Source organism: Dermacentor variabilis, unplaced genomic scaffold, assembly GCF_050947875.1.
Source record: "Dermacentor variabilis isolate Ectoservices unplaced genomic scaffold, ASM5094787v1 scaffold_14, whole genome shotgun sequence".
In the NCBI taxonomy this organism is placed as follows: domain Eukaryota; kingdom Metazoa; phylum Arthropoda; class Arachnida; order Ixodida; family Ixodidae; genus Dermacentor; species Dermacentor variabilis.
In genome coordinates this window covers 17,243,035-17,256,168 of record NW_027460302.1, presented here as the reverse complement: position 1 = coordinate 17,256,168, position 13,134 = coordinate 17,243,035, and the positions used below count along the sequence as shown (strand labels likewise).

The window sequence follows — 13,134 nt, the reverse complement described above, 5'->3', positions numbered from 1 at the left end:
TTCATAGAGTGCCTTCTAAAGAGAAAGCAAAACCCAATGTTGTTGTGAAATGTCCCTCACGCTCGACCTACATATGTATGCTCTGTACATACATGAATCTGTTGCTTGTAAAATTGTAACAATATGGGTGCTAATATTGTGAAACACACCCAAATAAATGCAGGAAACATTTCAAATAGTATTGCAGAGTAATAATCACATTATCATTAGTTTTCAAATGTTACAATGTTAGCAAAAATATTTTTGTTTGTATCATTTTTGTTTTGCTATGTGACATGCTCTTTTTCATAATTGCACTTGAATGAATCCCAACTAGCCTCAGGCTAAGGACTCAGATGCATTATTGCAATTCCATTTTTTTTAAATTGTATTATGTCAATAAATTTCAATTCAGTTCAATTCAACTTGACGCAGCAATATGGCGTGTGCCAAATCTAGCTAATGATGATCACGCTATCTGTCGAATGCTGTGGAATGCGACGCGAACGACACTTCAAGACATACCAAGCAGTCTGCACGAACCAAACATTCTTAAGCAGATGCCCCATTTTATTCCTTTCATCACTTTCCACACTTCCATGAAAAAAAAAGCTACAACCAAACTTGCCTTGGCTTTATTATTTGTAGGCTTTATAATGGTTGTGGTCAACAACACACTTCTTGTCTGCACTCGTGGGCACGCAACAAATCGCAAGCGGCAACGATAGTAGCCACGTTTACACTGATATGTTAGAAGTGTACCTTATTCATACGCCGACACTTTTAACACAGCTAAGATATTCGCCCACCCTTAGTGGAAACATGCCGTATTAGGATAGTTGTGAAGGAAAATGCTGCAGTTTCGCAGCACACCCGTCATGTGTTTCTATGTCACTGGTAGCTAAGCACGCCCATCTCTGTTTCTGTCCCCTCAAAGTGGACACGGCTACGTTATTGCCGCAGATTTGCCAATATTTACGATATTGTTCATTACTGATACGGAAAAAACTGTTTCAATGCACGTAATGTACTCATAAAAAGAAAAAAAAATCACGTTCGGCACGTTCAGCTTGCTCCGTCAGCCGCCATTTTTATTTTGCTGTCCCGCACTGTTACAGCGGCAGCGGCCCATTTGTTGACCTGCTGTCATCCCACAGCTAATGCGGGATGAAAAAAAATTTCTTTTCGAAGGAAATTTAACCAGCGTAATGATCGCACCACTGAATTTGCGGGAATTTTTTTTTTCAAAAATATTTTAGCATTATGCGAGTAGATACGGTAGTTATTTCATGGTATACGATGCAAATGTCAGCAAATAGTTTAATAGAACTGTTAATTATGGCAAGTAAGTCATTAATATTGTTACGGAAGGATGGGAGAGGAAGAAGAAGATCAGAGATGCTGGCTGCTGCGTGTTGTTGGCGGTCAGCCATCTTAGCTGTTCCGACTCGCCCTGTATATATATTGTAAATATAGGTTTTTCATACTCGCAACAAAATATGCTTTTGCTCCACAATTGTTATCTGTACCGCCCCCTCACGCAATACTCCTTCTGGAGCCTGTGAGGTATATGAAATAATAATAATAATAATAATAATAATAATAATAATAATAATAATAATAATAATAATAATAATAATAACATCCCTGTAGCATATTGGTGAGAGGTGCGGGGTACCACAGCTGGAAACAGAACTCCGCAGTGGATGTCACATCACCGTCCGCACAATGAATGAGAGCACGCGGGATCAACGTCGTTGCCGCCTCCAACGTCACCATCGCCAGCTACGTCACCTTCACCTGCGGTTGTCGTTGGGAAACCCAAAGATTCTGGAACTTTCTGCGGCAGCGATGGTACCGACGTTGAAGAGTGGGTGGCCATGTATGAATGCGTGAGTGGAATCACCAGATGGGACCCTACGCTTATGCTTGCTAACCTGTTGTTCTACCTAAGAGTCACGGCAAAGGTGTGGTACAAAAACCCCGAAGAGGAGGTAACCAGCTGGGACCAATGCAAAGAGAAATTGACAGAGTTGTTTGGCAAACCAGCCGGCCGTAAAATTGCCACAAAGCAGGAAGTGGCCTCCCGTGCCCTATCCCCCATGGAGTCCTATGCCTCGTACATCCAGGACGTGCTGGCACTTTGTCGTAAAGTCGATCACGACATGATGAAAGCTCAGAAGGTCGGGCAAGTGCTTAAGAGCATTGCTGACAATGCGTTAAATCTGGTCATGTGCAACAGCTGCTCTACAGTTGACGCATTCGTTAAAGAGTGCCTTCAATTTCAGCAGGCCAAAAGCTGACACATCTTGCAACCATTCGCCAGACTTCCCAATACTGCCGCAACGTCGACGTGTGAAGATCAATCCACAAAGTAGCATGCGTTGCCTTGAGAGGACGTGGTGCGAATCGTTAGACGTGAACTGGATGCGATGGCGCCCGCAGATTTCTGTCCATGTAGCCCCGAGGCTACCACATTTTCAGTTCCCCTCGTACAAGCCATAACGACCAGCCGATATATTTCACCTGACGCCGCATTGGTCATGTCGCCCGATACTGTCGCAACTCGCGGCCCTCAACATCTCGCAGGCTGACCAACTTGAGCTGTTTTGATGGTAATACCCGCAATGTTTCGCCCACCGCAGAGTCTAACAGCACCGCCAACTCTGCTCGGAACACTTGGTACAGCCACTCAACATTGCCGCGTGGACACCGGTCTCGTTCACCGCAAACACGTCGCCAATATTGCCGTTCGCTGCAGCCACGTCGCCTTTCGTCCCCTGTGGCCTTAGGGCATCGCATCCAGTTCACAAAACTAAGAAATGCTGCCCTCAGAGGTGGTGCTGCATTACCGACTACTGCAGCAAATTCTCTCTCTGTGCATACAAGGAGAAGTGCAATTGATGTCAAAATAGACAGCGTACCTGTCCAAGCACTTGTTGATACAGGAGCCCACATATCTGTGATGAGTGCTAGCCTACGTAGACGTTCAAAGAAGGTCCTCACCCCAGCAGCTTCCCCGAGTGCTTCGTGTGGCCGACGGCGGCGTGCTGGTTGTTCTTGGAATGTGAACTGCACATTTAATTATAGCCATCCTTGGATTGAACTTTTTATCCACTCATTCTGCTCTCATCAACTGTGCGACCAGCGTACAGTTAGAACTGCCTCAACCCGCCAATGCTCCGAGTACCGCCCAACCGTGCTTGTGCTCGCTTCAAGATGCGAGTCTGTCACCCGAGGCAGTTACTTACGTTACTTTGACGACCCCCCAGCCACAGGTTCCTGACGGTGAATATGTGCTTCACACCATCATCGACGTGCTTTTGAACCGGAACGTTGCTGTTTTGCATACGTTGGTCATGGTTACTAATAACGACGTCGTTCTACGACTTCTTAATTTCAGCCTGTGCCTTCAAGTGCTTCAGGCCGGCATGTTCTTGGCCAGCATTTCCAGTTATTGCAAATTTGAGATTGAGAGTCTGAATACCGAGAGTGGTTTATTAGCACCAATTGCAGCTGACAGCTCTGGTCCTTAATGGATGATTTCACGATAATGATTGCACCTGACCTCACCTCTGCACAGGCCACAGAAATATCACTCCTGTTTGAATCGTACAGTGACAGCTTTGATTTCAGCGACAGGCCATTAGGCCAAATGTCTGGTGTTCACCACTGTATAAACACTGGATATACGAATCCTATTCGTCGGCGTCCCTATCATGTATCGCATGCTGAATGCAGAGTCATCCAGTTAGAAGTGGACAAAATGCTCTGTAAGAGGGTCATCGAGCCATCAGCTAGCCCTTGGGCTTTGCCTGTCGTCCTTGTGAAAAATAAAGATGGTACCTGGCATTTTTGTGTGATTATCACCACTTAAACAAGATCACGCGAAAAGACGTCTACCCAGTACCACGCATCCATGACGCCTTGGACTGCTTGCACAGAGCTAAACACTTCTCGTCCATCGATCTTCGATCCGGCTACTGGCAGATTTCAGTTGACGAAATGGACCGCGAGAAGACTGACTTCATCACGCCGGATGGCTTATATCAGTTCGAAGTGATGCCCTTTGGCCTATGCAAGCTCCTGCGACATTTGAATGTATGGACTCTGTTCTGCAAGGCTACAAATGGACCACCTGTCTTTGTTACCTTGACGACGTTATTTTATCCCACGTTCGGCAGCCACCTTACCCGACTCGCTGCAATTCTTGCGGTCTTCTGAAAAGCCGGCCTTCAACTGAACTCCACAAATTGTTAATTTGGGCGCCGTCAGATCACCGTGTTGGGACACCTCGTTGACGCATCCGGTGTCCGACCAGATCCAGAAAAGGTTCACGCCGTACGCAGTTTCCCTGTGCCACGTTGTGCTTCTGACGTGCGCTGCTTCGTCGGCCTGTGTTCTTACTTTCGCCATTTTGTCAAAAACTTCACTGATGTTGCTCGGCCCTTGACAGATCCTCTAAAGAAGAACATGCCATTCTCATGGGGCACGGAGCAGGCTCACGCATTAGCCGCTCTTATCGGGTTTCTGACCACCCCTCGCATACTTGCTCACTTTGATCCGTGTGCACCGACCGAAGTCCACACTGACGGAAGCAGCTATGGCATCGGCGCTGCTCTCGTCCAACACCAGAACAGCACCGAGTGGGTGATAGCTTACGCCAGCCACCTGCTGTCAGCTGCCAAGAGAAATTACTCCATCACCGAGCAAGAGCGCTTGGCTTTAGTTTAGGCTGTCGCCAAGTTCCGGCCGCACGTTTTCGGTCGTCACAGACCACCACGCATTCTGCTGGCTGTCTTCCCTCCAGGACCCGTCTGGACGGCGTGGTCGCTTGGCTTTGCGGCTCCAGGAATTTTCATTTCGTGTCCATTACAAGACTGGACGCCTCCACAAGGACACTGACTGCCTCTCTCATCACCCCGTGGATCCCCCTGATCCTGCTGCGCATGATCCAGTGACCTGCGTGATGGCTTTGACTGACATGACCGACATGCACGCTGAACAACAATGCGACGCATCTTTACAGTCTATCATCGTCGCAGTGTAATCTGGCAGAATCGACAGCACTGCCGCATGTTCGTGCTGCGTGAAGGCATCATCTACTGCCGCAATTATAACCCTGACAGCCCTTAGTTGCTCCTTGTCCTTCCTCATCATCTGCGCTCCACATTCTCGAACAACTTCAAGACATCCACGGCGGAAGGCAACTTCATGCACCGACGGCGAAACACCTTAGAGTTTTGCGTACATACGATGGCGTACGACGCCGGTTCTTCTGGCAGGGTCTCTACCGCTCTGTACGTTGTTATGTCGCAACTTGCGAATTGTGTCAGCGCCGGAAGAAACCACCCCTAGAACCTGTCAGATGATTCCATCCCATTGAAGTTCCCTCTGAACCGTTCTTTTGTGTAGGCCTTGACCTGCTCGGCCCTTTTCTGACGACTAGAGAAAACAAGTGGATCGCTGTCGCTACTGATTGCGCGACACGCTACGCGATAGCAAAGGCGCTGCCAACTAGTTGTGCAACTGACGTCGCCGATTTTCTCCTTCACGACGTCATTCTCCAGCACGGTGCACCTCGACAGTTACAGACCGCAGCCGCTCATTCTTGTCTCGAGTTGTGGACGACCTCCTCCACTCTTGTGCCACTGAGCACAAGCTGTCCACCGCCTACCACCCACAAACGAACGGTCTTACAGTCTCAACCGAACAATCACAGAGATGCTGTCAATGTATGTCTCCAACGATCACCGCGACTGGGCCGCCACGCTGGCTTACGTGACATTCGCGTATAACTTGTCCCGACATGACACCGCGGGACATTCGCCCTTTAATCTCTTGTATGGTCGCGACCTCACACTGCCGTTTGACACCATCCTCCCTTCTGTGCCACGTGTTGCAACTGAGTACACTCATGAAGTCATCAATCGTGCTCGCATGGCACGTCAAGTCGCCCAATCTCGTTTATTCGGCTCACAGCATATACAGAGAGAGTGTTATGACAGCTGCCATCGCAATGTTAAGTTCGCATCAGGTGCTTGGGTGCTCCTCTGGTCACCTTATTGTCGGGTTGGCCTCTCCCAGAAGCTTCTCTCTCGCTACACAGGGCCTTATGAAGTCCTACACCAAATTAACGACGTCAATTATGAGATTTCGCCGCTACACTTTGATGCATCCTCAAGTAAGACGCCTGTCGACATCGTGCATGTTTCGCGGCTGAAGCCATACTTCGCTCGCAATTCTTCGCCTGCCATGCGCCGAGACGGCGCTTCGCCACCCAGGGGTCCTGTTATGGAAGGATGTGAGAAGAGTGAGGAAGAAGATCGGAGACGCTGGCTGCTGCGTGTTGTTGGTGGTCAGCCATCTTAGCTATTCCGACTCCTCCTGTATATATATTGTAAAATAGTTTTTATATATTTGCAACATCCCCATAACAATACAAATATGGAATAGTAACGGGCCCAAGACAGAGCTTTGAGGAACATCTGACTTTATGGCACAGTACAGGGATGCATTGTGATTAGCTGTTACAAACTCGGTGAGGTTGGTTAGGAAACATTCTATTCATTTCAGAATATTAGGGTCAATGTTAGAAGTACTAAGCTTAAGAAGCAGTAAGTGCAGCAGAACTTATAGTTGGGCGAGTTGGTACAAATTCATAGTGAAATACTTAGCGCGCACAATCGACAAGGACACAGTGCTCATTTGTCCCCCTTCATTGTGTCCTTGTCGATTGTGCGCGATAAATATTTCACTATGAAGCAGTAAGTGATGAAACACAAGTCATGAGACACCTTGCCAAACACTTCTGCAAAATACAGAAAATACAGGTAATAACTTGGCCTTTGTCTAAAGAGGAAGAAATGTTGTGTATAAACAATATTATTTGCATTTTGCAATAGCAGCTCTTGCGAAGCCCATGCTGAATTGAAGAAAGAGTGGGATTGCAGAAATGAGACGGCATTGGAAAATATGACATTTCAAGGGAGTACATAATTTTACACCACACTTTTTGAATTACATTATCGTGCTGACACTGAAGGAATTGGACTTGAGCAGGTCCACACTATCTTGCACACTGAGAATATAATTCTAAGTGGACATGAGAAACAGTTGGAGGCACGGGCAAAAATCACTGCCTACTTAGTGCAGTTGTTTTCAATAAAATGACTCCTTCACTTGCTTTCTCCAAAGGAGATAACAAATCTATATACAGTCAATGTCCCTCCATAGCGGCTGCAGAAATGTCTGAAAAATTAGACAGTACAAAAAAAAACGAATGCATGTGTTTTACTGCCCCCAAGGGCTCAAATCACCTAAGACACGACCCAAATAGCTCTGAAGGCCTGCCAGACACTTATTAGATGCATGGGTGCTAGCATTGTGACAGGCAACGGTGGGTGCACGCGTGTATTAAAGAATACACACATTCTGTGCCGTGACAGTGGCCCCTTTGAGCTCTTAGGAGCCGCAATACATATATATAATATGCTTGACCTCAAACATCATTGTATTGCGGTGAAGCTGACTTTCTGGAGCCAGCATTATGCAAAGCCCTTGCTGTACTCTGTGCACGAAGAAAGCCACCAGCGAGGATGACAGAGGCGGAACTGGTGCCATTGCTGACAGTGGCAAATTCTTTCAATTAGAAGCACAGCACTGAACAGGAGGCTTGGTAGTGAACGTCAAAGAAGCCAGCCTTAGAGTTGGTGCAGTGGCCAGGGCTGTTAGCGGCATGTGAGAGAGCTGGTTCGATGCTGCGAGAAAATCAAAATGGCTGCAGTTGTGGTTTCAATTATTGCTGTTTTGGAACTGCGGTCACAGCAAAAAGTCAGAGAAATCGAACGGCTAGGGGTTGCAGCATCCAACATGTCAGACATTTTTATACATTAGCTCTTGGGGTACGTGAGGGTGCTGTGAGGCTTCCAAATTACCAGGCATGTCCGAAAAATCGGTCAAGTATATAAAGAATACATCGCAAAGGTTTGTTGATGTTAATTATAGGCAATTTTAGATACATTAAATTGCCTGGTATATCAAATTATTTTGAGTGTGAACTTATTCATTATAACCAGGTTCAACTGTATGCAGGTGCAAATACAGCTATGAGATGAGCAAGTGTAACCCTGTTCATTACTAGTAAGTGAAAAGGAAGAATGCCATCAGCTTTAGACCACTGCAAATCCCTTCTCTGCATTAAGCTAGAATGATCATCTAACACGGCACTTGTGCAGGGAGAGGACGCAGCAATGCAGTGTCGCCCAGCAGCAGCCTGTGAAGACTCTCGGGAGCATACAAATCTCGATGATCGGGTTCCCAGGAGAGCACATCCTCGCAGAAGCAGAGCAAAAGTGTATCCGTGACCATTCCGCAGAGGGACAGCACACAGTGGGCCACAACACACGAGAACACTGCCACGGCCAGCACAGGCACAGCACACAGCTGGAGTTCGGGGTTACCACGAAGAAGCACCACAGCCAGCAGCCCAACCACAGACGTTATTAGACACTTGGCCAGGAACAGCAAGAAATCGCCCGAGATAACCAAGGGACTGAGAGAGCTCTCGGAAAGCACAGAGCAGGCTGTGTGACCAGCTGAGCAGAAAGATGTTCCACGAATGGCAACCACAGTGTACGCATTGTGGATGACATGGTTGAAGCACTGCAGCTCAGTCCCTCGTCGCCCGAAAATCCGGTGCTGGAAGGCCAGAAGTGCAAGTCTCGGAATCCTGCACACCGGAATAAGGAGTGAACCTAGGGCAATGGATCCAAGGTGGTAGAGAACTAGGCGAGCCGTAGAACGCCCCAGGGGCCACACTAGTGCTGTGCGGTCCTTGCAGAAGTACCACGATGCAACAGCCCCAGCAATGACAGCCTGCTGACAGGCGAGCATAAACTCGGCCGCCCAGAGAAGGAACAACAGCTGGAACCACCAGGCAAAGCGAACCCAAGAGGGCTGGTCATAAGCAACCAGAGTGAAGTGTCGCACCTCGGCAACAGGTGTCAGATTCGTTGCATCAATGGGGCCACCAGCAAAAGCTGCAATAGGGCGAGTTTCACGGCTCGCAAAGTCGGCAGTGGCCAGGTGGAGGAAGACAACAGTCCATGTTGTAAACAGAGCCACCAAAGCAGACAACGTCCACACAGGCTGCACTAAAAGAAAAGGCATGTGGCGAATACAAAGTCCAGCTTCATGGAACAAAGCTCCTGCCAGCCTAGCATGCTTGTGCATTGTTACTGCAACAACCAGCAAAATTATGGCCAACAGTGTCACTCCAATGGCAAAAATAAGGAATGCATGCTCGTTTTTAGCAGCTTCTTCGAGAAGGCGTTCAAATGGTATCAGGTCCAGATGGAACTTGATGTCAACGTAAGTCCACCAGAGCACAGCTGCTGTGGCAATCACAGATAGCACAGACAAAATAAGGATGACCTTCGCTGCCAATTCTGCAAATCTCTGAATTAGAAAGACGACTGCAAAAGACAGGATGCAGGCAAAGGACAGCATAGAGCATACCTCACGCCACGCAGCAAATAAATTGCTGACAACCTGCTGAAGGTTGTCGGCACTGTTTAGATATCCGTAGATACTGTGGAAGACATCTAAACTGGCACCGAACGGAACACAGTGATTACGCACAGGCTTGCTTGGTGGCACCGGAAGTTGCGGGCAGGGGCCAAGCCCTGTGTTCTGCTGCTCCTTGTCGAAGAGGTCCAGCACTGTTGCATTGGACAATGCAGAGTGGTTGTTGGCTGCCACATCATAACGGCACAGAGACGAGCCCGTCTCTTCACCAAAACGACGCACCTGCATGAGGAAAATGGAGTCATTCAGGATAAAATGTTGCTGCACGTTGTTTGCTTCTCATCACATTGGCTGTGCTCCGCAGATCGCTAAATAGACAGCTATGTGAACAGCAGCAATCTTGTTGCAATTCTGACCAAGCCAGCAAAAGTGACAGCTTCACGAAGACAGTGCCGAGGTTAAAAGATGCAGGCTATTTTTCTCTGTCCAAACAACATGGCAGCTGAGCAGAAGGCTTGCAAGCTTGACAAGTAGGAAGTCCGCTCACACCAAAATGTAGTCTCGCTTTGCTAATGCGCTTAATATAAGCTATCTTGCGTTTTTCATAGGCTCGCACGTGAAGCATAAAATAAAGTGACGTGCTTTTCTTTGGTTTTTTCATGTCGACGCGAGGTGGCATCGTGTAGTAGAGACATCTTTCATGCAATTCCTCATCTGTTCTATTACTTAGGTTCAAAGCTGTGTTCTTACACACTTTTGGGCTAGTTGGTTTGATAGTTATTGAGACGCTAGCACTTAGGTGATGCAGACAAGGAAGAACAACAAGGACAGCCGTTCTGTTCCCGTCCCCTAAATGCTATGGTCCCGATAACTTTCTTAGCTGTGAACATAGGCTGTCTCCAATGCTGGCCAGGATTAGAACACTCATTATTTGCTTCACATGCACACTGAGCACATTTTGACTTGGTTTCAAAGATCGTACAGACAGCTGAGTCTGAGTATTCCATACATGCATTTGCACATTACTGAGGAAATAGAAAAAAGAACCAGTATGCAATGGTCTCACAATGCTACCTTGGCCCAGATATACAGTGCATGCACGTAAGCCCCTCATGACATGGACATCGACAGCGTTTCATCCTGAGTGTCTAACCATAACTTTTTTAATTCCAGTTTTCATTTCGGTTTACCAAAAGCAGGTCTGTTCCGGCTAAACTCTGGAGAGCAAAAATAATAGTTTAAGCCGGTTTGAATGGGTTCAAGTTCATTTGCATAACCAAAGAGTAGTTACAGAAAAACAGCATAAATTTATTTTGTAAAATAATTTGACAATGCTGTTAAGCTCTCCTGAACGCTTGTTGTTTGTTCAGGCCGCACATAGTTTTGAAAAGAACTATGAAGATCATATATATGTGAAGCAAAGCTTTATTGAGGGAGAGAGGGGGGATACTATATGGAGAAAATGCAGAGAGGTCCTCCAGCCTGCAGCTCTGCTCAGGTGGAAGGGAAGAGGAGATAAATAGGGGACTGAGGAGTAATGATGATGAAAGGCAGTAGGATGCAATTATATGCACACTTGTGTTCGATGGGCCCATTCACGGCCTTGAATCTAGGCCTGGCTTAAACGGTCCCAAAAATGGTTTGGACAAATAGGGTACATAGGGTACACATAGGGTACAGCTGCAGTAAAACATTCATGCCACAATCTAAATGAAGCATCTCATACTAAGAACTATGAAGGATTACAAGTTACCCTCCTCCCTAGCCACGCTTTTCATCAACTTGTTTGCCGAGCAATTGGGGCTAAGCTCAGCCTTCACTGATTCTGCATCATGATGCGATGTCTAAAGCCTCTCGAACTTCTCAACTAACCGCCTGGCCAACGATTTTCAGTGAGAGCTATTCAAGCAGCATGCATTGCAAGCGTTCTAGGGCCAAGTGTGTTTGGTATTCTGGTAAACGCAGGTGAGCTTGGAACTTTGACGGATGGGTGGAGGTGTAAACATGAGAGGCTAACATGGTGTAGCCACCTGGTGGCGCAGAGCTCAACCAGCCAGATATAGGCCTAATAATGCTGTAACCAAGTATAAAACATTTAAACATTTAAAAAGACAACGTGTTCATGATTAGGCTGCTGCCAAAAATTCACACCAGCGTCAAAGTAGAATACACTTGGTTACTGCTATATTAGCTCTGCATTTGTCTGGTTGAGATTTGCACCCTGCATGCCATTCACATTTGCACCTCAGCCTAACCAACAAAACCCCCAGTTTGCCTGCATTTACCAGAATACTGGACATGCTAAAACTTTGTTTTGGTAGCAATCTTCCGGCATGAAGTGATGGCCACAAATGCATAAATTCTGGCACCAATTCGCTCAAGCCACTCTACTTGCCTGTTACCTTGTAGAGAAGGACACAAGGATGCATTTTGACATGTTGCCAATCGCTAGCTTTGCAGCCCCAACCCAATTAGGACAATTCATTATACTCGCAAAAGAAACCTTAAGACCAACACTGAATGCGCAGCTCACTTCAACACAGAGCACATTGTAACGCAAGCAGATGATACTTGCTGTGCGAGGGAAGTGTTTGAGACAAATTGTCATTGTGTATTTTCATGTTACTTTCTTTATCGAAACAAATTAACGAACATTCCAACTATTATGAACAGTTGGTTATTATAAAGTTGGAAAAATTATTGATGAAGCAATGTGGTTAGCTAATCGGATAGCTCGGCTCACTGACATCTATGTATATATGTGACAGGACGGCTGAAAACTCATGGGAGCAGCACCAGTGTAATCAGTAGTGATGCACATTTTTAAAACCTAACAATAGATTACACTCTATATACGGAGTGCTTAAATGTGACACTTAATGATCAGGACTACCCTCACGACTCAATACATTTGTACAAGATAGTCAATATCTAATAGTCAAGTTTAAGAGAGCCTTGATGGCTCGATTTTGTTGATATGTTCATTCAATGACCCAGTAACACACTTTCACTGAACGACCTATTGTTAATTGACGCGAACAAAGCGATCAATGTCTTCCATTCTCTGGTGAGCCCGCACATCCCACGCGATGCAATATTATTGCCATAACCTAGTCTGCCTCCGACGTAATATGCTGAAAACCAATACTAATGGTGCAGCTGCTCTAAAGTCACAGGAACATGGTGTGTACTTGCAAATGAAGTAGCACAGTTGAGATGGATGAAAAGTTCCAGAAAAGGTGGGTAACCTGAATGAAAAAACATTTCTTCCTTTCAGTTTCACTCCAAAGTGAAGATTGTAACGCTGCAGTTCAAGCAAGAATAATGCTTCTTTCCGGTTTTTGCTTCAGTTCCAGTTTGATACACTGGTTTTGTCTATTGTTCCATGAAGAGTGTTACATTACAGGGTGTACAAGCATGTGGTATACCAGCATTTCAGAGAAAAAAAAAGGCAATGAAGGGGAAAGAAGACAGCTAATCAATGAATTCAGTGAACACAGCGTGGAGTATAGTGGCACTGATAGGATGCGGCCTTTAACCCATATACCGTAAAAACCCGCATATAATATGAGGCTTTTTCTCCATTATTAGCGTCCCAAATTTTTGCTTCGCACTATATGCGGATCC

General features: G+C 46.4%; 1 protein-coding gene across 2 annotated transcripts in view; it reads right to left on the bottom strand.

Annotated features, from left to right (window-relative positions):
- Positions 1–598: 598 nt before the first annotated feature.
- Positions 599–13,134, bottom strand: part of LOC142567688 (choline transporter-like 1) — a 56,729-nt gene continuing 44,193 nt past the window's right edge. Inside the window, exons 2-3 of one of the 2 annotated variants that reach the window (XM_075677857.1) lie at positions 8,185–9,789; positions 599–6,825 (exon numbers count right to left, since the gene is read on the bottom strand). In XM_075677857.1, coding sequence (XP_075533972.1) covers positions 8,197–9,789 — 1,593 coding nt within the window. In that variant the 3' untranslated portion in view covers positions 599–6,825; positions 8,185–8,196. Of the gene's footprint in view, positions 6,826–8,063; positions 9,790–13,134 lie in introns of those variants that run through there. The other variant, XM_075677858.1, reaches the window with a different exon arrangement.